The sequence below is a fragment of the Antennarius striatus genome, chromosome 8 (assembly GCF_040054535.1).
Source record: "Antennarius striatus isolate MH-2024 chromosome 8, ASM4005453v1, whole genome shotgun sequence".
NCBI lineage: Eukaryota > Metazoa > Chordata > Actinopteri > Lophiiformes > Antennariidae > Antennarius > Antennarius striatus.
This window is the reverse complement of record NC_090783.1, coordinates 13,305,562-13,333,069: the sequence shown is the minus strand read 5'-3', so window position 1 is coordinate 13,333,069 and position 27,508 is coordinate 13,305,562. Positions and strand designations below refer to the sequence as shown.

The 27,508-nt window shown below is 41.7% G+C and overlaps 1 protein-coding gene across 6 annotated transcripts in view; it reads left to right on the top strand.

The window, feature by feature from the left end:
• LOC137600376 (VPS10 domain-containing receptor SorCS1-like) overlaps positions 1-27,508 on the top strand; it is a 278,303-nt gene that overhangs the window by 204,719 nt on the left and 46,076 nt on the right. For 5 of the 6 annotated variants that reach the window (XR_011036931.1, XM_068321970.1, XM_068321968.1 and 2 more), the window contains 6 exons: positions 1,903-2,016; positions 8,992-9,163; positions 13,250-13,436; positions 14,056-14,189; positions 25,183-25,309; positions 25,905-26,017. Coding sequence is in view for 5 of the 6 variants with exons in the window: in XM_068321970.1 (XP_068178071.1) it covers positions 1,903-2,016; positions 8,992-9,163; positions 13,250-13,436; positions 14,056-14,189; positions 25,183-25,309; positions 25,905-26,017 (847 nt within the window). In the remaining variant the exon portion in view is untranslated. The remainder of the gene's footprint in view (positions 1-1,902; positions 2,017-8,991; positions 9,164-13,249; positions 13,437-14,055; positions 14,190-25,182; positions 25,310-25,904; positions 26,018-27,508) is intronic. The other variant, XM_068321971.1, reaches the window with a different exon arrangement.

Below are 27,508 nucleotides of genomic sequence, written 5' to 3'. Positions count from 1 at the left end.
CATCTTCTAGCGGATCTTCTGAAGGTACTTGACAACTTAACTTCGGTATTTGTCGGAGGCTCCAGGTTTCCATTTGGGTCATGATCTTCCTTCTTTTGGTGAGCAGCTCCTGTATTGAGGCTGTGTATGTCTCTTGGGGCTTGGTATCCAATCACGGATTGTGGGGGGGGGGGTGATATCCCCCCGCTGACCTGGCGTCCTGGCTCCCCCTTGCCGTAGCATTGTTGTAGTATTTCATCGATCTCTAGTTGTGACGGCAGTTTTTGGTTACGAATGTTGGAACACTGGGCTAACAGCTGTTTCTTTGTTAGCCTTGATTGTGGGTTTTGAAGCATCCATTGGTCCCACATTCGCCCCATATATCCCCTCTCTCTGGAATTACTTGTGTAGTAGCATTCCAACAACTCCGTATTCTCCGCCCTTGTCCATATATGTCTTGTTCCAGTAGCCCATTTGTCATCAGATTGCCCTGGTTCCCTAGCATCTGACGCGGACCTTGTTAACCTGGGCGACGTCCGAGCCGATATGACTCTTGTCATTATTGTGTTCACACATATTTTTGAGGTAGGCTCATATGGCATTAAAGGTCTTGCCTAAGGACCCTCACTGGATTGTGCCCGCCATGTCTGGGGTACGAAACCACGCCCACCCCCTCCTGCATTCCAGACCACGCCCTCCTGCATTCCAGACCACGCCCCTTTCTGCATTTGTGTACGTTGACTGGATAGTGTCTGACCCGACCGGGATTCGAACCCACAACCTCCTCTGTGTGTGTGTGTGTGTGTGTGTGTGTGTGTTTGTGTGTGTGCGTGTGTATGCTCAGTTAACGCCTTAGACATAGCAGAAACCTGTTGAGAAAGAGGAAGAGGAGGCTGAGGAGACAACATGGAGGGACAAGCCCCTACACGGCATGTACCGCCGTCAGATAGAGGAAGTGGCTGATATCAAGAAGACCTACCAATGGCTGAATAAAGCTAGACTGACAGACAGCACAGAGGCACTGATCATGGCAGCACAAGAACAGGCCCTAAGTACAAGAACAATAGAGGCCAATATCTACCCCAGTAGATCTGACCCAAGGTGCAGGCTATGTAAAGAAGCCCCAGAGTCAGTCCAGCATGTGGTAGCAGGGTGTAAGATGCTCGCCAGCTCAGCATACATGGAAAAGCACAACCAAGTAGCTGTGATAGTGTACAGGAACATCTGTACCCAGTATGGACTAGAAGTACCCAAATCCCAATGGGACATACCACCAAAGGTGGTTGAGAACGGCAAAGCTAAGATCCTGTGGGACTTCAGCTTCCAGACCGACAAACAGCTACTGGCTAACAAACCGGACATAGTGGTGATGGACAAAGAGCAGAAGAGAGCAGTGGTGATAGATGTGGCGATTCCAGCTGACGCCAATATCAGGAAGAAGGAACATGAAAAGATTGAGAAATATCAAGGGTTGAAAGAACAGCTGGAACAGATGTGGAAGGTCAAGGTTAATGTGGTCCCCGTGGTAGTAGGAGCACTTGGGGCAGTGACCCCCAAACTAGAAGAGTGGCTCCAACAGATTCCTGGAACAACATCTGAAGCCTCAGTCCAGAAGAGCGCAGTCCTAGGAACAGCTAAGATACTGCGCAGAACCCTCAGACTCCCAGGCCTCTGGTAGAGGACCCGAGCTTGAGGATGACACACAGATACCACCCCACAAGGGTGAGAGGGACATTATATATATATATATATATATATATATATATATATATATATATATATATATACTGTATATGCATTCTACTGCTTTGAAAGTCTTATGTTTGTACGTGTCTATGAGAAATCAGAGCCCATTTGCAACCATCTTGCTGGACAGCTTTTTCTCTGTGATCTCTTTTTATTTGTCTACTTGGATCAACACAGTGATTATGGCTTTGAGAGGTGGATCAACGGCAAGTGTACCCCAGCCTTTTGGTCCCATACATCATCCATGTCCAGGAGTTGCACAAAAGGGATGACTTTCCTGAACAGCACTGGGTAAGCTCAGAGAAAAATTGGTTTGCAGGCATTGAGTTCAGTAAAAGCTAAATTTGAGTTAACTTGGTCAGATGAAATTAATTTATTTGGAGGGACAACAAGGACAAGCTGAGGATAATCACAGTAATCACACCAGGTTCGAGTCCCACTGTGTGCAGAGTTTGCATGTTCTCCTCATGTCTGCGTGGGTTCTCTTCGGGTTATCCAGCTGCCTCCCACCTCCAAAAAAATGCATCTCAGGTGGAGTGAACATTCACAATTTCCTGTAGGTGTGAGTTTTTTTCTGTATGTGGCTCCACGGGGTGCACTGGCTTCGTGACCGGAGTATACCCTGCGCCACATCCCCAGCCGGCTGGGTTAGGCTTCAGCGTTCTGTGACCCACAACAGCGGATGAAGACGACATTGACAATGAATGAATGATTAAATAATCACAATAATCAAATGATCTCTTTTAAAAACACCCATAAGCCAACAAATTTAAAGCATTGGATGTGATGGACTTCAAACATATTTGAAGATAATTGTGTGAAGATGTGAAAAAATATCTAAAATTGTCTTTTTATTCAATATTAGCACATTTTAAATGCTAAGTTTCCCTTTTCTGATTGGTGTGGATTGTTATGCCCAGTTTCCAAATTTTGTTTTTGTCATTTTTTATGTACTGTTCGTATAAAGTATTTGCGTAGTTGGGAGATGATGGAGACAGAATATCCACTGGCCAGGAATTTCATACACGTCCATCATCATGAATCAGCAGCAACAATATGAATAATTAAGATTTAATGGAAAGCAACCCCTGTTGACCATTATTGAATATAACTTTACTCCCAAAACTATTATATTGTAGAAATTGTTAGATTGAAGTGATAAAAATGTTGGGACGGGGAGACTTTCTATATTTTTTCAAGCTTTTATTTATTTAAGACTAAAAATAAATAATGAAATATCTGCCTATTTATTAATACAATTTCCTCTGGGATTAATAACGTATCTATTTTCAAAGCTTTTATTTATCTAGCAGCATCTATTTGAGGAAATACATCACAATAATGTATGGTATTAGTGTATGTAGCCGCAAGAGGACAATGTAGCCGCAAGAGGACACAAGCCAGTGTCTTATTGTGCCGGTACCAAGCCCGTATAAATACAGAGGGTTGCGCCAGGAAGGGCATCCGGCGTAAAACTTTTGCCAAATCAAAGATGCGAATCAAACCTATGACTTCCATACCGGATCGGTCGAGACCCGGGTTAACAACGACCGCCATTGGTGCTGTTGACCTACAGGGCGCCGGTGGAAATTGGATTACTGTTGGTCGAAGAAGGAGAAGAGGAACACCAAGAGTATAGGACTAAGAGTAGGGACGTTGAATGTTGGAACTATGACAGGAAAAGGTAGAGAGTTGGTTGACATGATGCAGAGAAGGAAGGTAGACATACTATGTGTACAGAAGACCAGGTGGAAAGGTAGCAAGGCTAGAAGTTTAGGAGCAGGGTTCAAGTTGTTCTATCATGGTATAGATGGGAAGATAAATGGAGTAAGAGTTATCTTGAAGGAGGAGTTTGTTAGGAATGTCCTGGAGGTAAAAAGAGTCGGATAGAGTGATGAGTGTGAAGCTAGAAATAGAAGGTGTGATGTTCAATGTTGTTAGTGGGTATGCTCCACAGGTAGGATGTGAGCTGGAGGAGAAGGAGAAATTCTGGTTGGACTTTGATGAAGTGATGCAGAGCATGCCTAGAAGTGAGAGAGTTGTCATTGGAGCAGACTTCAATGGACATGTTGGTGCAGGAAACAGAGGTGATGAGGTGGTGATGGGCAGGTTTGGTATCCAGGAGAGGAACGCAGAAGGACAGATGGTAGTTGACTTTGCAAAAAGGATGGAAATGGCTGTAGTGAATACTTTCTTCCAGAAGAGGCAGGAACATAGAGTGACCTATAAGAGTGGTGGTAGGAGCACACAGGTAGACTACATCTTGTGTAAACGGTGTAACCTGAAAGAGATCAGTGACTGCAAAGTAGTGGTAGGTGAGAGTGTAGCCAAACAGCATAGGATGGTGGTGTGTAGGATGACTCTGGCGGTGAGGAAGATCAAGAGGGCAAAGGCAGAGCAGAAGACGAAATGGTGGAAGCTGAAAAAGGAAGAGTGTTGCATGACTTTTAGGAAGGAGTTAAGACAGGCTCTGGGTAGTCAGGAGGTGCTTCCAGATGACTGGACAACTACAGCTAATGTGATCAGGGAGACAGGTAAGAGAGTACTTGGTGTGTCATCTGGAAGGAAAGTAGATAAGGAGACTTGGTGGTGGAATGAGGAGGTACAGGAGTGTATACAGATAAAGAGGTTAGCTAAGAAGAAGTGGGACACTGAGAGGACTGAGGAGTGTAGACAGGAGTACAGGGAGATGCAGTGTAAGGTGAAGGTAGAGATAGCAAAGGCCAAACAAGAAGCTTATGATGACTTGTATGCTAGGTTGGACAGTGAGGAGGGAGAGACTGATCTATACCGGTTGGCAAGACAGAGAGATAGAGATGGGAAGGACGTAGAGCAGGTTAGAGTGATTAAGGATAGGGATGGAAGACTATTGACAGGTGTCAGTAGTGTGATGGGAAGATGGAAAGAGTACTTTGAAGAGTTGATGAATGTGGAAAATGAGAGAGAACAAAGACTAGAAGAGGTGACTGTTGTGGACCAGGACGTAGCAAAGATTAGTCAGGATGAAGTGAGGAGGGCATTGAAGAGGATGAAGAGTGGAAAGGCAGTCGGCCCTGATGATATACCTGTAAAGGTATGGAAGTGTCTAGGAGAGGTGGCAGTAGAGTTTCTGACTGGGTTGTTCAACAGGATCTTAGATAGTGACAAGATGCCTGAGGAATGGAGGAGAAGTGTGCTGGTGCCCATTTTTAAGAACAAGGGAGATGTGCAGAGTTGTGGCAACTACAGAGGAATAAAGCTGATGAGCCATACAATGAAGTTATGGGAGAGAGTAGTGGAAGCTAGACTAAGGGCAGAAGTGAACATTTGTGAGCAGCAGTATGGTTTCATGCCAAAAAAAGAGTACTACAGATGCAGTATTTTCTTTGAGGATGTTGATAGAGAAGTACAGAGAAGGCCAGAGGGAGCTGCATTGTGTTTTTGTAGATCTGGAGAAAGCTTACGACAGGGTGCCCAGAGAGGAACTGTGGTATTGTATGAGGAAGTCTGGAGTGGCAGAGAAGTATGTTAGAGCAGTGCAGGACATGTATGAGGACTGTAAGGCAGTGGTGAGGTGTGCTGTAGGTGTGACAGAGGAGTTCAAGGTGGAGGTGGGACTGCATCAGAGATCAGCTCTGAGCCCCTTCTTGTTCGCTATGGTGATGGACAGGCTGACAGACGAGTTTAGACAGGAATCTCCACGGACTATGATGTTTGCAGATGACATTGTGATCTGTAGTGAGAGCAGGGAACAGGTGGAGGAGAAGCTAGAGAGGTGGATGTTTGTCCTGGAAAGTAGAGGAATGAAGGTTAGCCGCAGTAAGACAGAGTACCTGTGTGTGAATGAGGGGGGCCCAAGTGGAAGAGTGAGGTTACCGGGAGAAGAGATCAAGAAGGTGGGGGATTTTAAGTACTTAGGCTCAACAGTCCAGAGCAATGGAGAGTGTGGAAAAGAGGTGAAGAAGCGTGTACAGGCAGGATGGAACGGGTGGAGGAAAGTGTCAGGTGTGATGTGTGATAGAAGAGTTTCAGCTAAAATGAAAGGAAAGGTGTACAAAACTGTGGTGAGACAGCGATGTTGTTTGGTCTAGAGACAGTGTCACTGAAGAAAAGACAGGAGACAGAGCTGGAGGTAGCAGAGATGAAGATGCTGAGGTTCTCTCTGGGAGTGACCAGGAAGAATAGGATCAGGAATGAGTACATCAGAGGGACAGCACATGTTAGAGGTTTTGGAGATAAAGTCAGAGAGGCCAGACTGAGATGGTTTGGACATGTCCAGAGGAGAGATAGTGAATATATTGGTAGAAGGATGCTGAGTTTTGAACTGCCAGGCAGGAGGCCTAGAGGAAGACCAAAGAGGAGGTTTATGGGTGTAATGAGGGAAGACATGAAGGTAGTTAGTGTGAGAGAAGAGGATTCAAAGGACAGGGCTAGATGGAGGAAATTGATTTGCTGTGGCGACCCCTGAAGGGAAAAGCCAAAAGGAAAAGAAGAAGAAGATTATGTCTGGCTGCGACGTGCTGCGAGAGTTATGGTGGTGAGACACCAACGTTAAAGTCAGTTCTATGAGTAAAACAGAGCATCGCATTTGCCATTAAATTAGCAGCCTGACATTAAAAACTGGTTAAAAATTGTTTAGGACACACAGTGCAGCAGGAAATAGCTGCACCTCACCTCCGACTGGACTACCAACGATCTTAAATATCTGCTGCGAACTTCAGATCAGGAAATAATCTGTCCTGTTTGGACTGAGTAGTCCAATCGTAATGAATTTAACCAGTTTTTAACTGGTTAGATTTAGTTTAGTTTAGATTTTTTAATATGGCGTATTTTGATGCCAGACAGAGTGGCAAATACATCACTTTGTCTGGCTCTTACCTCCGTGAACCTCACCACACGTCACTGAGAGCTACAGAAATAAAATCTAATTTGACTGTTTTTAGATAATTTTGTACTTCAGTATTTTGTCGTACTTTTATAAGAAATCTCAGCAGCTAAGGGTAAAACCCATGCGTGTTGACTTCTTCTAAGATGGCAAAGTGATCAAGTGATCAGGTTTCTTTGATGAAGCTCAGAATGGCCTCATTGACATCACAAAAGTGGCTGTTCACAGTTGATTAAAGGTACTCACAGTCATGAATGCTCTATCTGGTGGACGGATAACGCAGCCACTAGTTTTTTCATTTTTTTTTTTTATTATATGCGCCCTATAATCCGGTGCACCTTATGTATGAAGTAAATTATGAAATAAGCAATTTGTTAAAGGTGTGCCTTATAATCCAGTGTGCCTTATAGTGCAGAAAATACTGTATTCAAATATTTTCAAATCAGACACTGGGTGCACAAGAACTACACATATTTTCCACATATTCCACTAGAATCTCCACTAGAAGAACACTTATTTAGAAAAATGACTTATTTCCTCCATTTACTCCATCCTAAACAATATCTCTCCATTTTATGATAAAATCAGTATAAAAAGCAAATGGGAAGTAGATCTCAATAGTAAGTATGATGATGACAATTGGAGTAATCTCCTTAAATCATCACAGACTGTATTAATCTCATCAATAAACAGGCAAATCCAGTTCAGTGTTTTTAATAGAACCTATTACACTCCACTTAATCTACATTAAATACTTCACGACACCTCTCCCCTTTGTCAAAGATATGAAGTCCATGACGGAGATTTACTCCATATGTTATGGAGCTGTTCACATTTGGACGAATTTTGGAAATACATTGCCAAAATATCATCAGACATTGTGGGGTGTGGAATTTCTCTTGATCCCAGAATCTGGATTTTGGGTAACAGAAAGGCCCTTAATGTGAGTTACATTAAAAAATATTTTATGCTATTAGCTAGCACAATAGGGGAAAAAAATGTATGCTGCAGAACTGGAAGGCGGAAATCTCTCCCTCCCGGAGACAATGGCTGAATGAACTTGTATCTTATAGCACACCTCAAAAGATCTTCTACAGCATGAGGAAAAAACCAGCAACGTATCAATAAATACGGGGATCATTTATGGAATTACTACTAGTACTACATGTACAATGTCGTAAAGGCCTATATGTTTTATTTTTAATCGAGCAAGCGAGGAATAATCCTGCTTTTTTTTTTTTTCTTTCCCTTCTTATTTATTTATTTCCAATGTGTGGGGGATGGGGGGTGTTTCTGATTTTGCTTTGTTTTGTTTAAATATGTGCGCAATTTCATTTTGCTTGAAATTCTGTTTTGTGAAATAAATACTGTAAATGCTTTAATAAAAATATCTTTAAAAAGAGATTGTGACATCTTATCAGTACCTGGGTGTCTGAACAACAAGCTGGACTAGAGAAACAACACAAATGCACTCTAAATTTAAATGTCCCATTTTGGGATAAATAAAGTATATCTATCTATCTAACTATAAAAAAGGTCAGAGCAGTCTCTATTTGCTCAGGGGACTGAGGTCTTTTGGAGTGCAGGGGACACTCCCGAAGAACTTAGAGTATATGATACTTCGGTGGCTTCAACTGTTCTTCATGGAGTGGTTTGTTGGGGAAGTAGCATCACTGCAGCTGACAGGAAGAGACTGGATAAGCTGAATAAGAGGGCCATCTCTGATAATGGCCAAGCTTTCATCCATGATGGAGAATGACTCCCACGCCCTGCAGGGTAATTTAACCTCACTAAAGAGCTTCAGCGATAGGCTGCTTCACCCAAAGTGTGTGAAGGAACGTTATCACAGGTCTTTCCTTCCTGTGGATGTCAGTTTCTACACCTGCACTGCAACCAGTTGAAAACACACAATCACTCACACAATCCGTTTAATGTATGTTGATTTGTAAATTGTACATACCTAATTATGTATGTCTGTATGGATGTATTTTCAATTTCTCTTCATTTTACTATTTATTTTATTACATATGTCCTACTAATCTGATTATGGCATCGCTGTCTATCCTATTCTTCCATTCTCTGTTACTACTGCTGCTGAAATTATGGAAATTCCCTAAAGTGGGTCAAATAACATCATATTTTACCGGCTTAACTTATTATTATTTATTTCATATTTATATTCTTTATTTATTTTTGTTTTAGATTTCAGATCTGATTATATATTCAGTGCACTCTTATTCAATGGATTTCACACACAGAAGTTTGGCAAATTGGAAAAAAAAATAACATTCAGAAGTATTTATTTTTTAATACTATTCCAAAAAACAAATGATTGGACCTTTTACTTGTGTTCTGGTGACGTACATTCACTCACACTATCTATTTGTGCTTTCCCACACTAGCTACAGAAAAGTAGTCTCTAATAACTGCACAGCTGGAGTCATCACCGACTACACAGCCAAGAGGCAGCAGTGTCCCATTCAAGCACCCAAAGGTCTTCACCTAGTCACCAGTGAAGGCACGCTGACAACCACATTGGGTGTTAATGTCACTTTCCTTGTTTTTCTGGAAGAGGTAAGTTGTTTTCTGTACCACATTATTTATATATATATATATATATATATATATATATATATATATATATATATATATATATATATATATATATATAATGTAGTACCTAAATGTACACATTTATTGTTTTCCAAAACCAAATATTAGTAACTCTTTCCTGTTATTTTGTCATAGTTTGGGGAGGGTGGCATAGAAGTCAATGAGACCGTTGAGCTTGAATGCATCTTTCAGAACGTCAGACTTTTGTAACCCTGCCGACTCAAATTGATAAGAATGTTGGTCTTCATTGATGTCGGCAACAAAAGAGTTCTGGAAAAGACAAATTTCTTTTGTATTAGCATGTAGTTCATGGAAAAGAAACACCAAACTCCACCTTCAGTATTTCCAGTGCTTCCACACACCTTTCAGCTTGGAACGGGACCACTGGGTCCTCCGCAGAGAGGTTTTGTGTAGCAGGGAGATGGATGAAGTTGAACTTTTTCACTTATTCCAAAAATCATAGTTAGTTTCACCTCAAATGCTTTTATTTGGGAAAACATGTTGCAAATGAGTTTCCCCTGGCCTTGTAGTTGCAAGTTTGTTTGTTTTTTGCATACCTTAATAATCCCCGAAGTGAAATTAGAAGCTCACTTTATCTTACAGTTTATCGCACACATGGATATATAGTGATTACAGGCCATGTAACACACACTTAAGGGGCTGTGGGCATGAAGTGAGGGGGAGGTAGAGTGGCAGGCAGCTGCCGCCTTTAAGGTTGTTCAGCATTTCTGTCACGTCTGTTAAAAATGCAAGGTGCCATTTCCATTCTGGATCGATCAGCTGTGGAACCGTTTTGTAAGGGGGGCATTTTTCTCCTACTGTTCAGGGGGCTGTGTCAAATGTGGAGGGGGGCCACATCCGGCCTACGGGCCTCAGTTTGGGGACCACTGGACTGAGTTCCGAAATCTATTAAAAAGTTTTTTTTACGATTTTAGTAAGCGCTCTGCGAGATTGACCGTCCGCCATTTTCCACTGACATAGAACGTAATACGTCACTATGTAAACCGGCAGCAATAAACCAATTACAGAACATGATGCAAGGCTACCTCCGGGGACACCTCCGGTAAGTACCGATATATATATATACTGGTGCTGTACCACATTTGTTTGGATAAAGATCTCCAACAATGGCATCAGCGAAGAGACAAGCTTATGAAGCGCATTTTAAACTCCAGGCTATCAGTTACGTGGTTGTGAACAGTTATAGAGCAACCGTGAGAGAGAATTTAAGATCAAATAATCTATGGTTCAAAAGCAGAGGAAGCAAGAGCATCAACTGTACCAAATTAAGAAAACAAAACTTAGTTTCCGTGGCAACAAGGCAAGATGGCCGGAGTTGGAACACAAGCTGGAGCAATGGATTATGGAACAAAAAACAGCCAGGAGAAGCGTTTGTACAGTCATGTAAAGCAACTGAATTCGGAGCTTGCCATCATTCAGGAGGACTGACTGAAGAACTCAACTGCTGGACATTGGTGTAAACAAAGCAATCGTCATGGGAATGATGGACGAGGGACGGTGAACAGAAGTTTACCAAGACTGGGAGCCAGCGCCGAACGAGTAACGTCACAATATGTGAGTGGATTCTGGATGCCTGGACTAACATATTTGCTTTGATTGTAGTCCGAGCTTACGCAAAAGTAGGGATCATTACAGGGCAGCCACCTGGAAACCAGACGGACTCCGACGGCCATAGTGAAATTGCCAAGCTGTTCAATTCAGACACAGAAGATGAGGATTTAGGAATTTTTTTGATAAAAAAATAGAAATATACTTAAAAATAATGTTTGTGTATTTTTGAGTCAATATGTAGTACAATACAGTTAAACCATATGTATAGTTTAAGTACAGAAATTCCATAATTTAGACTGCACCGCTTTATACGATGCGCCGTATGGCACGTAAAATAGGATACAATGCATTTTGCAATGGCTGCCAGCAAACCAATCAATCACATTTATTTATATAGCACTTAATCATGGCAACAGACATTTCAAAGCGCTTAGACAGAAAATCCAAATTGAACCCTCCAGAGCAAGCATAAGCGACAGTGGCGGGGAAAAACTCCCTCATTGAGGAAGAAACTCCAGGCAAGACGTACTCTTTTGGGCGGCTATCCGCCTTAACCGGAAGGGTGGAAAAGTAAAATGAAGCTAAGGATAGGGTAAGAGAAAGACAGAGAGAAAGTGACAGATAAGCCAGATAGAGTCAGTGTCTTTATGGTTGTAGTTAGAAGATTTGAGTTGGGCGTTGAATTGTGGATGGGAAAGTCAGGCTGCATTCACCGACTCCTGGGTTGTTGCCTTCAATAAATTTTCCCCATCGTGTAGTTGATCAATTCAAGGCACAATTACAGCTGCACAGATGACTATATGGTGGCACAGAGGAAAAAAGGCAGCAGCATCCCAATCAATGGATAGATGAGGGATGATATCAGTGGGCTTGGAGGAGCAGGTCCACAGCAGATGGGTGGATGAGGGGTGAACCTGAGCAAACCTTGGAGGACAGACACTCCGGGGAAGGAGTTGGGTGTGATTGGAGACTAGGAGACAGAGAAGTCAAAGAGGTCAGAGGGTAGAAAGAGGAGAGAGGAGCTCAGGTCTACAAGAAAAAACTTGGCAGCTGAATCCACCTTTGACACGACTGGAACAAGACTGGTGATGAGAACCCAAAAGCACGACAGTGAAACATGCGGGTCAAGTCTCAAAACAGGTTAATAGAACAGGCAGGGTTCTGGTACCGGGGAATCAGTCCTAACAACAGACGAATCAGTGAGACGACAAGCAAACAGTCCTATAATCAGACGGGTCATACAGAAAGGCAATCCAACAAACTGGGAAGAAAAATCCGAAGAGGGGTTACGACATGCAGGGTTCAAGAAACTAGCAGGGTCAAACGGTAAGACAGCCTACAAACGCTGGTAGGTCAGGACAAACAATAACAATCTGGCAGAGAACTGAGGGCTGAGCTGGTATATGAAGAGTGGTGGCTGATTAGGGGAGTGGCAGCAAGTGAGCGAAGGGAGGGCAGGTGCAGGGAGTGAGCTGATTGCAAGAGGGACCAGATCTGGAATGACAGATATGTTTGTAAAGGGAAAACAAACAATATTAATTGTCAAGAGATGTAACAGCCTTAATTGTAAAATTGTTGAAAAATAAATGTTTTAAGTCTATTCTAAAATAATGAGAGGGTGCATCCCGAACTGAGGAAAGGAGGTGGTTCCACAATAGAGGGGCTTAATAGGCTCTAGCCACAGTCCTACTTTTGTAAATTCTAGGAACCACCAGTAGGCCACTATGTTGAGAGCGTAATTCTCTAGATTATATGGAACTAAAAGTTCCTTCAGATAGGTCGGTGCCTGGCCATGAAGGGCTTTGTAAGTGAGGAGGGGTATATTAATCCTTATTGCACTATGATTGTGCCCCCTCGATCAGATCACGTGACAATTTTAACCAATCGTAAGAAATAAGGTCTGTGACGTGGTTTGCTGCATGCATCTTTAAACGACAGTATAGATGTGAAACTGTCATCTGGTTTTTACTTGGAGCCATCTGACAACGGAAAACCAGACATATGATTGTTTACATTTGATCTAAGACAAGAGGTTCAAATGGCTACTTTTATTGGTATAGTCAAATTGCAGGCACTGCATTTCTGTCCATGTAGTCCCCATTTTACAAGCTGGGATATCAGGAAAAACATGCATCTAAGGGATATTAGGTCATGTTGGCCCGTAGTGGCGGCGCACCCAGGGTGCAGCGGCTCTAGGCCGACTTCCATCTGGCCTTTCAATTTCATTGTACCATCCCTCTATAATGACAAATAAAGTTCTTTGTCTTGTCTTGTCTTCATCTTTATGAGCCCCCAGAAGAATTGGGAGAGTTGGTCAGGGAGAGGGAAGTTTGTTTGTTTTTTCTCTGCTGACTCTACTGTTCACATGATGGATTGATGAATCTTTCTCCAGCAAAAGCGGTGTTCTGTACTAGTGAAGCACTAGTTAATTGGACCTCTGATGTACATATCCATGACAGTGTATGTCCTTTGCAGGGTGATGGGGATAAGACAAGTATCACATTGGATTTTGGAGATGGTCACGCACTGACATACTCCAATGTGAGCTCCATTGAGGATGGAATCAAACACATCTATAAAGGTGTCGGAATCTACCGTGTGACTGCTAGCGGAGAAAACAGCCTTGGCTCAGAGACTGCTATACTATATTTGCATGTGACATGTGAGTTAGAATTTTCATAAGATTGGTGTATACATATTTGTATTTATGTAAATAGAAATGTATCAAAGTTTTGTGCTCATGTTGTGAGGTTTTTTTTGTTGATTTTACACTTTTCACATTATTACATTCAGTGCATTTGCAGCTTTCAGCTTGTACACAGTATTACGCTGTGTGCGCTAACCCTTTACAAGACATGCTCTCCTTCCATAAACAAGCCAGTGGGGTAGAACCAATCCCACTGCTCGTCATGTCAGCTAATGATCCATAGATACCTCACTGCAGCCTCAAATGTCATGAGGCTGACAACACCGAGTGAATTTCGCGGTGACAGGTGTAACAGGGCTGAGTTATTGATCAGGGAGAGCTGCTGTACCCACTGGTCTGTCAGTCCTACATGCCAGAAAACAAGTAGAGCCACACCAGGCTTAGGAATGCCACAAATGAGAAATAACACACAGATGGCATCCCGAGTTAACAGCACAGCAAAGACTTTGAACACAGTCAGCCTCCTTCACATATCTTTCTTTATTAGAAACAATAATGTTATTTCTTTCTTTAATGGCACATTCTGAGTCAGTGCTTTGAATTAATTCCATGATATATGTGTGTCTCTGAGCAGGTCAGCTGGAGTATATCCATCTCTCTGCTCCTTTTGTGGCCATGAGGAATAAGGAGATCAACCTGACTGCTGTACTGTGGCCTAGTCAAGTGGGAACAGTCACCTACATCTGGTGGATCGGAAATAACACAGAGGTAGTTCACACTGAAGACTTTTCAACTTCTGGAGGATGGTTTTACTTGTCATTTTTAAATTAATTAGTCTGCTGACTCTTCTATACCAACACATAAGAATCATTATTTTGTAAAGCAGTTTTAGTTCAGATTGCAAAAGTTGTAAAATTGGTAATTTGCCTTCACCAAAAATCAACTTAATGACTCATAACTAGGTAAGTACAGTATATCCATCATTTCTTTATCCTTCTCCATGGGTGTCCTCAAAGGGCCAGACGTAGCTTATAAATGTAACTAAATGTAACTCACTGTAATGTGAAATAAATGTAACTACTCTTTAATGCTAGAAAAACAAAAAACAAAACTTTTTCAAATTACAAACATTACAGTTCCAAAGAAAAACTATAATTGCTTGTTGCTGTGTTATATTTGTCAGGTTATGAAACCCACATAACTCAATCAGTCAATGATCAAAACTATCCAAGCGAATTAAGAAAAATATCAAATTAACATCAAACACAAGTTAGGACATTAACTTTGTTCAAAATGTTTTTATTAGAGTTAAAGTGGGCTTAAAAACTGCAATATAAGAAATGTAGTTTTGGTCAAAGCACACTTGACCTATTTATTTTTAGACACTCTGCCCTTATAATCTTCTGTAGACAACATAAAATGATGTGGCCTTGAGTTTGACACATGTGACCTGAGGTCTGATAATGTTTGGCATCATCGCTGCAGCTATGATTATGTTTTCTACTAAGCCTAGTGGTATCCAGCCATTGAAACAACTTGCACTTTATGCAAAGCAATATTGCTTTGCCTCACTTCGTGTAAAAAAGTATGATTGATTGGAAGCAAAATAACCACTATCTTTCCAAAGTCAAAAACAGTACAAAAGTGCAATGTTCTTCTTGTAATGTGTAGGTAAAAACAGTTCAAACAATTTTCACCCAGTGCTATTCAGGCAGACTCAGACAATATTTTATTATAAATTTTCACTAACTTACTAGAAGCAGTTTTGTCAGGAAGCATTTTATGCATCACATTTTCTAATGTATTTTAGTATATAGAAGTCTATGTATGAAAACTTATGAAACACAAAACTAATCAATATAGACTGCATTTATAATATTACTCATTGTACTATCAATATGGTTCCTTTTTAGTTTGATCACTCAAAGTGCATGAGCAAGCATTTGCTCATTTACACACTGAGACTACCAACAGAAGCCCTTGCTTATCAGGACTAATGATCTTTACACACTCACTCACTAGTGTGACAACTAGAAAACCAGCAAAATCCAGTCATCGTCATATAACCCAAACAAATCAAACAACTCTGTTATAAATAAAGCACATAACACATAAAGTGCAGTTCTGTGATAATATGACATTCAAAATTCCATTTCCAAAATTTTTGGTATGAGAATAAAAACAGGAAAGTCGTGAATAAAAAAAGAAAAGAAAAACATTTACTGAGACCTTTCAGCAACTAGAAAGGTTCTTTAGTAACAGGTGAAGATAGCATGATTGAGTGTACTCATTCTCCAAAGGCTCAGTTTGTCATGGGGTGCGAACAGGACCCAAGTGCAGCACAAAGGGGCAAGACAGGAGTAATTTCAACAAGGTTTATTTTCAGGCCGGGCGGAGTGGGAATTGAACCTGGGTCTCCCAGGCGGCAGGCAGGTAACCACTAGGCCAGCGGAGCACGCTAGAGACACAAAGGATCCCTCTAGAGAAAGGGAGCAGGCAGGAGACGAGGTCAAGGGACGGAAGGCTAGCCAATTTACCGGGGCTGGAACAGGAGGCAGAGTCGTTGGACAGGCGAGGGTCAGGTGTACCGGCACAGGGAGACGAGGCAGAATCCGTGGACGAAGGGCGGGTAGGTTGGCTGGGAGGCAGACGAGAGGCAGAGTCCAGGGACGAAATGGGTCGTGATCGGGCAGGCAATCCGGAGTAGCACGCTGGAGAGTAAGACATGGGTCAATTACAATCTGGCAGAGACTGTGGTATGAGATGTGGGTTTAAATACCAGACTGATTGCAGATGGGCTGTAGGTGTGGGTGATCAGCGGGAGGTGTGGTCAGGCTGGGAGGTGGGACAGTGGAAACTGTGGAGCAGGTTGCAGGAATGGAGTGATCATGACACAGTTATTCATGAGCAAAGTTCAGATCAGGTTTAGCACAGAATATTTGTGCAAGTAAATGGTTCAGCAATTGGTTATGAAAATCAATCATGAATGTCTGACCTTGGACCCCTCAGATGATTCTGTAAGAAAGATACATGGTCGAAACATTCATTAAAGCGGAACATAAGTAAATTTAAGTTTATCTTCCACTAAAGTACATATTATTCTGACACCAAAATCTTAAAATTGTGTAATCATTTGTAAAGCCAACTTGCTTTGTCTTCCAGTTTATTATTTCTCGTTAGATGAATTTGCTAATGTAGCTTCACCAGAAATACATTTTAAAGGCTGTCTTTGTAGGTTCTCAGTCATTCAAGTAAAGTTACATCAAAAAGAGCAAAAAATAATCAACTGGACTTGCTAAAGGTTGGTTGAAGATGTTTCACCTCTCATTCAAGAAGCATCTTCAGCTCCAACTGACTGGTAGAGACTCCAGATACATTTACTTCTGAAGAGCACAAAACAAACAAACAAAAACACCAAGACAAAAAGTCCTGTTAGGAGTCGTTACAATTTAAGAAGAAGTCGTTGTTCTGCCCACCCTGATGTGAGCTGTTATGGTGAGTTGCACCCAGGTTTGAATGGTTATTGTGTTTTCTGGGGATGAAGGTCAATACAACATTGCAGATGGCTGACAAATGGTGCCTTACTCCTCCTTCTCTGTGCAGAAATGGCTTCTCCAGTTTGACTAAATTACTTTGTCAACTCCTCTCTCAAACCATCTGTACCCGCTCGCTAGAAAAATAAATTAATAAAAAAAATAAATTGATTAAGACTGTCCTCAAATGAGTGGCGTGTGATATGGACTGCTGAGTCGAGTTCTAAGAGGAGTTCTTAGCTGTCCTGTGTTGAATTATACTGTATGCTTTTGGAGCATTTGTTTGGTCTCATTCATGTACAAACCACTGCATTCCTCACTGCACAGACAGCATACACTACATTGCTCTACTTATGGCATGGTCTTTAGGGCAGACCAGCTTCTGTCTTAGTATGTAACAAGTTTTGAAATTAATGGGAATCTTGAGTTTACTGACTTTACTCTTGGATTTTTCTGAAATACCAGCAATTTAGGGGACAATGTCCTGTTTCCTTTTGTCTTCCCTCTCCCGTAAATGTTTTTGTTGTTGGATTTCATCATCATAATCATTATGTTCCCTTCTCTGAAGATTTATCTTCTTGAGGTGCTTGCTTATCATTGATGCAATTAAAGTTCTCTCTGTCCATCAGTTACTGCCTGATCTGTTGGACATCTAACAGATCAACCATTCAACCCATGTTTTAATCACTGTCCATTTTGAGGACCAAACAACATCTGTTTTCTGATGTCTACATTGCTCATCCTGCAGACGTATGCGATATACTGTGTTTTAGTCGTTTAGCAATACAGAAGGACCTGATCGATCTAGCACCAGTTATACAGTGCAAGTCCAAGTTTGAATATTTGAATTTCCACTCCTGTTTTTCTATCTTTGTTAATACTATCCCCATTTTCATCTCTTTGTCACTTACAGTATATCCACCTTTTCAGTCTGAAATGTCATTACATTGTAAAGACATTTCAGTCTGATCTCAAGACATTTCATCAGTTTCACGTGGTATCCACTCAGATGCAGCTGTCAAGTCAATGAAAGTGACATAAAGTGTGTGACATGATGTATGGCACATAATCTTACAAACTATCCAAGCTTAAGTGCGATGAGACAAAGACATTGCTTAACATGTATACTCTTCAGAAGGCGCGTCCTAAGATGGAGTGTTTTCTTGTGGAATTCCTTCCCATTAGACTGAGCTCCACAAGAAGAACTCCCTCCCGTGAGACTTCAGCAGATGTGTCCTTGAGACCGGTTCCAACCAGTCCTGGTTCCGTTATCTGGGTACAACTGCAGTTTCACAAAACATGTTTTCAAGGCATTTTGTCAGGTCATTCCAGGACACATCATAGAATAGAGGTCATCTAAAGACACTTCCTGATCTCTTTGTCTAGTTGTCACTTCCAAATACAGTAACAGATTGATACATAACCCTTCAATTACTAACTAAATTGACTAACTATGCTACAAATGTGTAATGAGATTAATGATTATTTACTCATTATTTAGTGCATTCAGCGCTTCCTGGAGAATAACGCACCATATGACTATTCTGTTGTACCATATTTTATGCTTTAAGTTTACCTTCTCTTACTATATTACAGTACTTTCCGCACTTTAAGGCACAATGGATTATAAGGCGCACCTTTAATGAATTGTTTATTTTATAATTTATTCCATATATAAGGTCCACCGGATTATAAGCCGCATATAATAAAAAAATTGAAATAGATTTAAAAAACTAGTGGCTGTAGTTGCACTATCCGTCCACTAGCGAGAGCATTCATGACTGTGAGTACCTTTAATCAACTGTGAACGGCTATTGTTATGTGAATGAAGCCATCCTGAGCCTCTTCAAGGAAACCTGATCACTTTATCACTTTGCAGTCTTAGAAAGAAGTCAACACGCATGTGTTTCCCTGCGCTGCTGAGATTTACTGATAAAAGTACTACAAAATACTGTCGTATAAAATTATCTAAAAACATAGTCCAATTAGATTATATTTCTAAAGCTCTCAGTGACGTGCGGTGAGTTTAACGGAGGTGAGGCACCGACGTAAAAGTCAGTTGTAGGAGCCAGACAAAGTGGCGTATTTACCACTCTGTCTGGCAAAATATGCCATATTAAAGTACCTGACATTAAAAACTGGTTGAATTTAATACAAGTGGACCACTCGGCTCGAACAGGGCGGATTATATCCTGATCTGAAGTTCGAAGCAGATATTTAAGCTCTGACGTTCGTCTTTGTTTATTAATTAAATTTCAGTCGATCGGTAGTCCAGTCGGAGGTGAGGTGCTGCTATTTGCTGCTGTACTGCATGTCCTAAACAATTTTTGACCAGTTTTTAATGTCAGGCTGCTAATTTACTGGCAAATGCGAAGCTGTTTTACTCATAGAACTGACTTTAACATCGGTGTCTCACCGCCGTGAATCTCACAGCACGTCACTGCCAGACAGAATACACAAGCCTAAATGCGCACCCCTGCCCCCCTAACATGTTGTTTAAGGTATCAACTACATTTGCAAATCAATTGCAGCACACCAGACACCTTTGTCTAGCAGTGACTCAGCTCTTGAAATTTTAGAAAAGACTGAAGTTCAGCTTTGAGGGTCTTTCATTCACCTTTATGGCCAGTTTCTCCGTGTGTTTCCACAGACTAATAGAATGGACCATCACTAGATTCCGGTTTACGGCACTGAAACTTGACAATAACATTTGTTAGACCAATTAAGTTTAAAGTGGGTTATTTTCAGCACCACAGTAGTTGGGAAACACTGAGATCAGTCAGTCAGTCATACTTTATTAATAGAATTGTTGAAAGTACCTTATGTTTTGCTACGTTGTCTTAGCCGGTCACCAGTGTTCTTCTCAGCAGGCTGCTCTGCGTCAGACAGCAGGTCAGCGAGAGCGGCACTTTGGCGACGCCCCTTGACTACCGTTGTTAAGGGGCATAGGCCCGAATGCGTGGTGACGGTGCCCCTGGTGGCGTAGTGCAGCATGACTGCCGGCCAGACTGCCGGCTTTTTTTCAGTGATCATGTTTTTAACCAATATTAATATGAATATTAATCCATATATAAGGCGCACCGGATTATAAGGCGCACTGCGGGTTTATGAGAAAATTATAGGCTTTTAGGAGCGCCTTATAGTGTGGAAAATACTGTACTGTACTTTTTGTTTGCATTGATGAGCTCGGTAAATTTGCTCCCAAATGCAGTTCACATATCAACGATCGCTCCTAAATAATCCCCGTTCAGTGTGTGATGGTGATGAACGTCTCTGAACTCTTTCAAGGAAGGGAGGTGAGATAGCCTTGCTGTACATCCCTGATGAATACAGTCAACTTGATCTCCAATGACAAAAAAAGTGTTTCTCCTCCTGGAGACTTTTATTGAGAATGTTTAGATAAATTGTTCTAAACAAGCAGTACTATTAATTCCATTATTTCTTCTTGCGGCTCGCCGTAGTTTACATACCTGCACAACAGCACTGTCTGTTCAATATCGATCACATCACACGACTTAACACGTTTATTTGATAATACTGGAGTTGAATTAATGTCCTTGATTTTCTGATTGGTGATGTTGTGTGTTCTTTCCTTCACTGTCTTTGCAGAGAGAAGCATGTCTTACTTTCTGTATTATCTCTGCTTCATCCATCCATTCTCTTCCACTTATCCGGGGTCGGGTCGCGGGGGCAGCAGCTTAAGCAGGGAAGCCCAGACTTCCCTCTCCCTAGCCACTTCATCCAGCTCATCCGGGAGAATCCCAAGGCGTTCCCAGGCCAGCCGGGAGACATAGTCTCTCCAGCGTGTCCTGGGTCGTCCCCGGGGCCTCCTCCCGGTAGGACGTGCCCGGAACACCTCACCAGGGAGGCGTCCAGGAGGCATCCTGACCAGATGCCCGAGCCACGTGATCTGGCAGAGATGCAATACTGAGGCCACCAAACCGGACACCCTCAATGCCTTGGCTGTGCCTAGAAATTCTGTCCATAAAAGTTATGAACAGAATTGGTGACAAAGGGCAGCTTTGTCTCTGCTTTGTTTTCATTAAATTAATGAACGAGTCCTTCGTGTAATCACCATCTATTGGAAATATAATATAATCAGGGGGACTGTTTGTGTGTTGGAAACACCTTATCTACAGCGTTAAATCCGGTCAGAGAGCTGGCACCACATAGGGAACAGTTGATTTCTGGCATTTAATCATTAACTTGCAGCATTCGTGAACGACTCGGTTTTGTAGTTCAGCACGCTCTCCAGAATCGCCTCCATCCAATGGATGCATCCTCCTTCAGCAGAACAACAAGCGCTTCTCTGGTCCTGAACCCGGTCCTAATTTTACCCTCTACCAGTAAAACCTGCCCTGCAGACAGGCCGTATATCCATAATATTACTCATAATAAGGTTGAACAAACCGAAACAGGAACACACTTGTTTGGATTAATGATAATAACTACAGTATTCACATCGCAATTATTAACAGTGCAATCAGCAGCCGGCATGGCTAGCGCGTTTCATGTGACCAGCACACCTAGCATGGCTAACACGACCAACCTCACCAACACAGCTAGCACGATTAGCACGGCTAGCACGATTAGCGAGGCTAGCACAATTAGCACAGCTAGCACGATTAGCACGGCTAGCATGATGGGCGGGGCTAGCGCGATTTTCAATTCCCATCTAATCTGTATGAACTCATACATAGGCACATATATGTGTACCGACAAGCAGCGGAGCTTCTCCACTCACCACTGAATGGCCGCAACGCTGGTGCTGTCCTTTATTAAATAGAATCTGGAATCTGGAAGCTTTCTCTCTTACAACTTGACATGGGCTGGTAGCGTGCACTCCAGGACAAAATGGTAGAGCCACGGCTGATGGCAAAGAGTAGACCCGAGTAGACCCGACCTCAGGTGGCCAGGGATGCCTGGAGTCTCACCAGACTGGTCAGGATGTTACAGCCCTCATTACCCGCCCACTGTGCTGCCAACCAAATTCCACTGCTTTCTAAAACCAGGGCTACAATCACCTAGGACCCTACAGCGCATCTGAGCTGTACTAAAAGGTGCCTGACTAAATTGTGATAACATCTTTATTGTAACAAAACAGGAAATTTACAACAATAAGTTTTGTTTTTTTAAAGATGTTTAGCTATGAGTAAAATATATATATTTTTCTTTTAAGTATTATTTTTTTATTTTGTGATTAATCTTCAGGGAGCCGCGGGGGAGGCACGAAAGAGCTGCATGTGGCCACAGAGCCGCAGGTTGCCGACCCCTGACCTAGTGGCACAGAAACCAATGTGAGTTGGTAGTAGAATACATTTATAGGCCTCCTAAAATCTGTTTATAATTATCGCTGATACAATTTATGACGAGCATTAATATTGAGTCCCCTGTAGTTCTCGGCACGGGACCTCAGGTCACGCTTGTAAAGGCATGTTATGCCCGTAGTAAGCCATTGAGTTGGCATTTAGATGAAAGACCATATCAGACTCACTAAAAGTTTAAAATACTCAGATTTTTTTTAGGTCAAGGACCTTCAGAGTGTGTTCTATCCATTCCCATGCATTTCCCATTATTAAGTCCTGTGTCAATTTCTGAGCTGTAGAGGACCACTGTGTTGATTGTCGGGTGGTAGCATGTGTGGATATGCCTCCGGCTGTTGGTTGGCACTTATATGGTCTTTGACCAAAATATTTAAGTCTTCTAACTTAGCTGTACATATAAAGTACAGTCTTCTTCTTCTTTTTCTTTCGGTTTTTCCCATCAGAGGTCGCCACAGTGAATCAGTTGCCTCCATCTAACCCTGTCTTCTGCATCCTCTTCTCTCACACCGACTACCTTCATGTCCTCTTTCACTATATCCATTAATCTCCTCTTTGGTCTTCCTCTAGGCCTCCTGCCTGGCAGTTCAAAACTCAGCATCCTTCTACCAATATATTCACTATCTCTCCTCTGGACATGTCCAAACCATCTCAGTCTGGCCTCTCTGACTTTATCTCTAAAATCTCTAACATGTGCTGTCCCTCTGATGTACTCATTCCTGATCCTATCCATCCTGGTCACTCCCAAAGAGAACCTCAGCATCTTCGTCTCTGCAACCTCCAGCTCTGTCTCCTGTCTGGTCTAGAGACAGTGTCACTGAGGAAAAAACAACATCGCTGATCTCACCACATTTTTGTACACCTTTCCTTTCATTTTAGCTGAAACTGTTCTATCACACATCACACCTGACACTTTCCTCCACCCGTTCCATCCTGTCTGTACACGCTTTTTCACCTCTTTTCCACACTCTCCATTGCTCTTGACTGTTGAGCCTAAGTACTTAAAATCCTCCACCTTCTTGATCTCTTCTCCCTGTAACCTCACTCTTCCACTCTTCCATCTGTGAGACAGTTACACATGAGATATCCCACCCATTTGCACTTGAAACAATTCATGCCTTCACTGGTGACATAAACCGTGTAGTCATAGTGATCAATTTTAAACGTGAGCATAAAATTCAGCTCTTCATTGAACCGATTAGGGATCATCGCAACTTGTCTCCGGAAGGCGTGACATGCCTGAGTGGTATTGCCGACCGGGAACATATTGATAGGACTCAAGAGCAGAGCATATTGCGACAGCTCCTTCTCCAGGATCTGGTTGAGAGAGAGAATACATTTTTAGTGTGTGTTAAAGACAAAGTGATGCTCTTTTTTTGATCAAGTTTGAGATGGAAGATACACACTTGTAAAATTACACAGATATTGCATCTCCAACTACATGAGAGAAAAAGAGAGAGAGAGAGAGAGAGAGAGAGAGAGAGAGAAAGAGAGAGAGAGAGAGAGAGAGAGAGAGAGAGAGAGAGAGAGAGATTGTTCATAAAAGCCAAATTATAAGATAATCAAAAGAGAGAGAGAGAGATGGGGGGGGGGTTTTTTCTTTACTTTCTGTTTGATTTCAGGAGCCTTTCTGTGACACTTTTGGAGCAGTGTAACTGTGTAAAAGCAAATACCCCCTCAGGGATGAATAAAGTATCTTGATTTTGATAACAATAATCAAAGACAAAAGGAAAAAAAAGAGGACAAAAAATAAATTAACTTCTCCTCGCCAGGATTACTCTCATTCCTCTCAAAAGTAGGAGGAGGAGAAGAAAATTCCTTCAATTTATCCCACGATAGGGAAATTCTTTACACTCAGGCACACAAACATCTTACACACATCAAGCTAAATAGACACAAAGGACCTGTATACATTCAATGGTGAGAGATGCTTGGGTGATGAGCATCCACATGTATGTGCCCTGGGAATAATATTAGAGGTTTTGGTGTCTTGCTAAAGGGGACATTGGTAGGGTTGGTAGAGGAATTCTTCAACTACAAGTCAACAGTCCATTCTGTGGTCAATATTAGTTGTGTACCAGCCAATGTCTGGCATCCAAGCAAAGTCCCCCAGACTTAGATATTGTCCCACCAGAAGAAGAAAAGGACCCTTCAACACAAAGTTCAAGCATATAGACGTTGTTCAGGTAGGGTGTCTTAATTGTCCAGAGCTGTCCCTCACTGAACATAAGTGGATCATTATAAAGAACCAACTAATTCAACAGCTGTGGTTCATCAAACAAAACCCGGATAGAATTTTAACAGAATACCAATTCAGCATCTCTTCACAAACACTAAAAGGTGATATAAAAACCATATATATAAAAACAATGATGTTTGTTGGTTTTAGAAATAAACATATTTTCTTAGTACTTTATTATGGTTAACCAATTAGGTTAAAAGGAATAATACTGACATTTTCTGAACCTGTTTGCTCTTAAAGGTGTACATTCTGTGTGGTAAGGCCTATTAAGGCCTATTAGCTTTCCCATTATGCTCGGAAAGCAGTTTGGAATATGAAGGAATGAATGAACTTGTGTTGTCACACAGGGAAGCTTCTTTGGGCCCCACCTCCTTACGCCACAAAGAACAGATTGTTGCAACCCTGCCTTTGCATGGAAGTGTGTGTGTGTGTGTGTGTGTGTGTGTGTGTGTGTGTGTGTGTGTGTGTGTGTGTGTGTGTGTGTGTGTGTGTGTGTGTGTGTGTGTGTGTGTGTACGTATTTGAATGTGCCAAAAGGCTGTCACCTCTATAGTGTAAAGGCAGTGATTTTGAGATTAGTTTATTAGTGTCCCTCCCTCCTGGATTTTGACTCTCTCCATTTAAGCTCCCGTACTTTCTCTATCTCTCTCTTCTTTCCTCCCCCAGCAGCCAGTAATCACCCTGGAGGGAAGCATGGCGTGCACATTCTCACTGGAAGGCATCAGTACAGTCACTTTACAGGTGTCTGCAGGAAATACTATTCTGCAGGACAGAAAAACCATTGCTGTTCATGGTGAGCTCACTGAGATTCCATCTTTGCTCGGATTCTGTGGCTCTTTTAAAGTGGAATATTTCTTATCCTATTTCATAAGATACAGATATATGTAAACATACTGTTTGAATATCCTTATTACATCTCAGATCTCTTTATTGGTTTGACAAGTATTTATATTGTACTTCCCATTTATATTGTACTGGCATCAAATTATTCTTAGGATAAGATAGTTATTATGGATGATTTATAAATAATGTAGAACACTTTGGTGAATAGATGTCAGTCAGCGAAATTGTTTCAACATAAATTTACATTTTATGGAGAAATTAATTATTCATATTTATTTTTGACTTGTTTGGAGCCTGTCTGATAGATCTAAGGTCCAGTGTTACAACTCCAGTCTCTACCTCTGTTGCTTCAATTTATGAACTTGATAATTTAAATGTACTGTAAAATATCCAAATATGAAAGAAAAAAACAACAACACAAGAAGTAAGAAAAGAAAGTTGACATTAACACATTGATTTGGCTCATATAAGTTCATTCCAAAGTTGAAGTCTGCATTAAAACTCACACAAAACATGAAATCACCTATGTACTATTGTCTCTACAGACTATTTCCAGTCTCATCTGCTTGCTTTTTCATCAAACTTTGATGACCACAACCCTGATGTTGCGGAATGGAGGCTGGATGTGAGCGATGTCATCAAGAACTCTCTGATCCAGGTTAGATATTTTCATGGAAACTATTGCACTGCCCTCAAAATATTGTTAGTGCTTGACTGAATCTCTGACAGTCCAAAATACAACATAAACTCTCTTGGGGTTTTAGACATGACGCTGACTTTTATGATGATAAATGACAAGAGTAAGTAGAGGGCTAAAGAGTTTAAGAGCAGTGTGATCAAATTGGCTTGTGTCCTCCATTTGTGTTCAGGGCAGGATACAGTTACAAGGTTTTAAATGAGCCATCAAAGGAATGAATGGCAGTATCCCTGTGTGTTCTGCACCAACCTGAGTGCTTGTATTAAATCATCTACAATTTATTAAGAGACATAATTATAACCCACATATGACATGTCGGGTAAATATTGTGCCACCTTAACTTAGGAACTTTTACAATTTGTTCAACGTGTCAATACATTCTGTCTCAAATAATATTTATTATGTATGATCTTGCCTAATCAATTTGGTATCAAAAATATGCCTGAGTCCTCAGTCTCTGTCAGTCAATGAACGCTGATTTTGTTACGTTAATGATGTTAATGATTCTCAGACTCACATCCATATTAGGGTATGAAAAATATATTTATCACATGCGGCTTGTTACCAAGAACCTCTGGACAGCTGATTGGGCTCAGCTCCACAGCAGGGTCTGTGGATTCTGTTATGATTTTCCGTAGAATAAATTCATACATGGGTCCGTTGAATGTGATTTTCACAAGATATAGATTATATATATATATATATATATATATAATCTTTTTTATGGTAGGAGACTTACATTGATATACGAGTGTTTTGTTGAAAGTCACTAATTGACTATATACTGTATATACAGAGTGGCCTCAAAATATGAACATCCAACTTTGATACATTTCGTAGAAACAACTGTCCATCTGCATCTTTTTGGAGGTGGTAGGAAGCTGGAGAACCCAAAGAGAACTCACACAGACACAGAGAGACTATACAAACTTTGCACAGAAAGGACTTGAAGTCATATAGCAACAGCGCTACCCAGGGTTCCGGATTACACTCCAGGCATGACGTCAGTGCACTGCGGAGCCACATGGAAGACAAAAAACATGCACGAATAAACACACACCTATGGACATTTTTAGGACCGGCCAAATCACCTTAAGTGCATGTTTTTGGAGGTGGGAGGAAGCTGGAGAACCCAGACAACCACGCAAACACGGGAAGTGCATGCAAACTCGTAACAGAGCGGTACTCAAACCGGGAACCACCTGTCTGTGTGGCGACAGCGCTACCCGCTGTGCCGCTCACATTCCAATATTATGGAATAGTTTCAGTGGATTGCATGAACTTCCAGGAGGCATCCTAACCAGATGCTCGAGCCACCTCATCTGGCTCCTCCCGATGCAGAGGAGCAGCGGCTCGACTCTGAGTCCCTCCCGGATGACCGAACTTCTCACCCTATCTCTAAGGGAGAGCCTGGACATCCTGCGGAGGAAACTCATTTTGGCGGCTTGTATC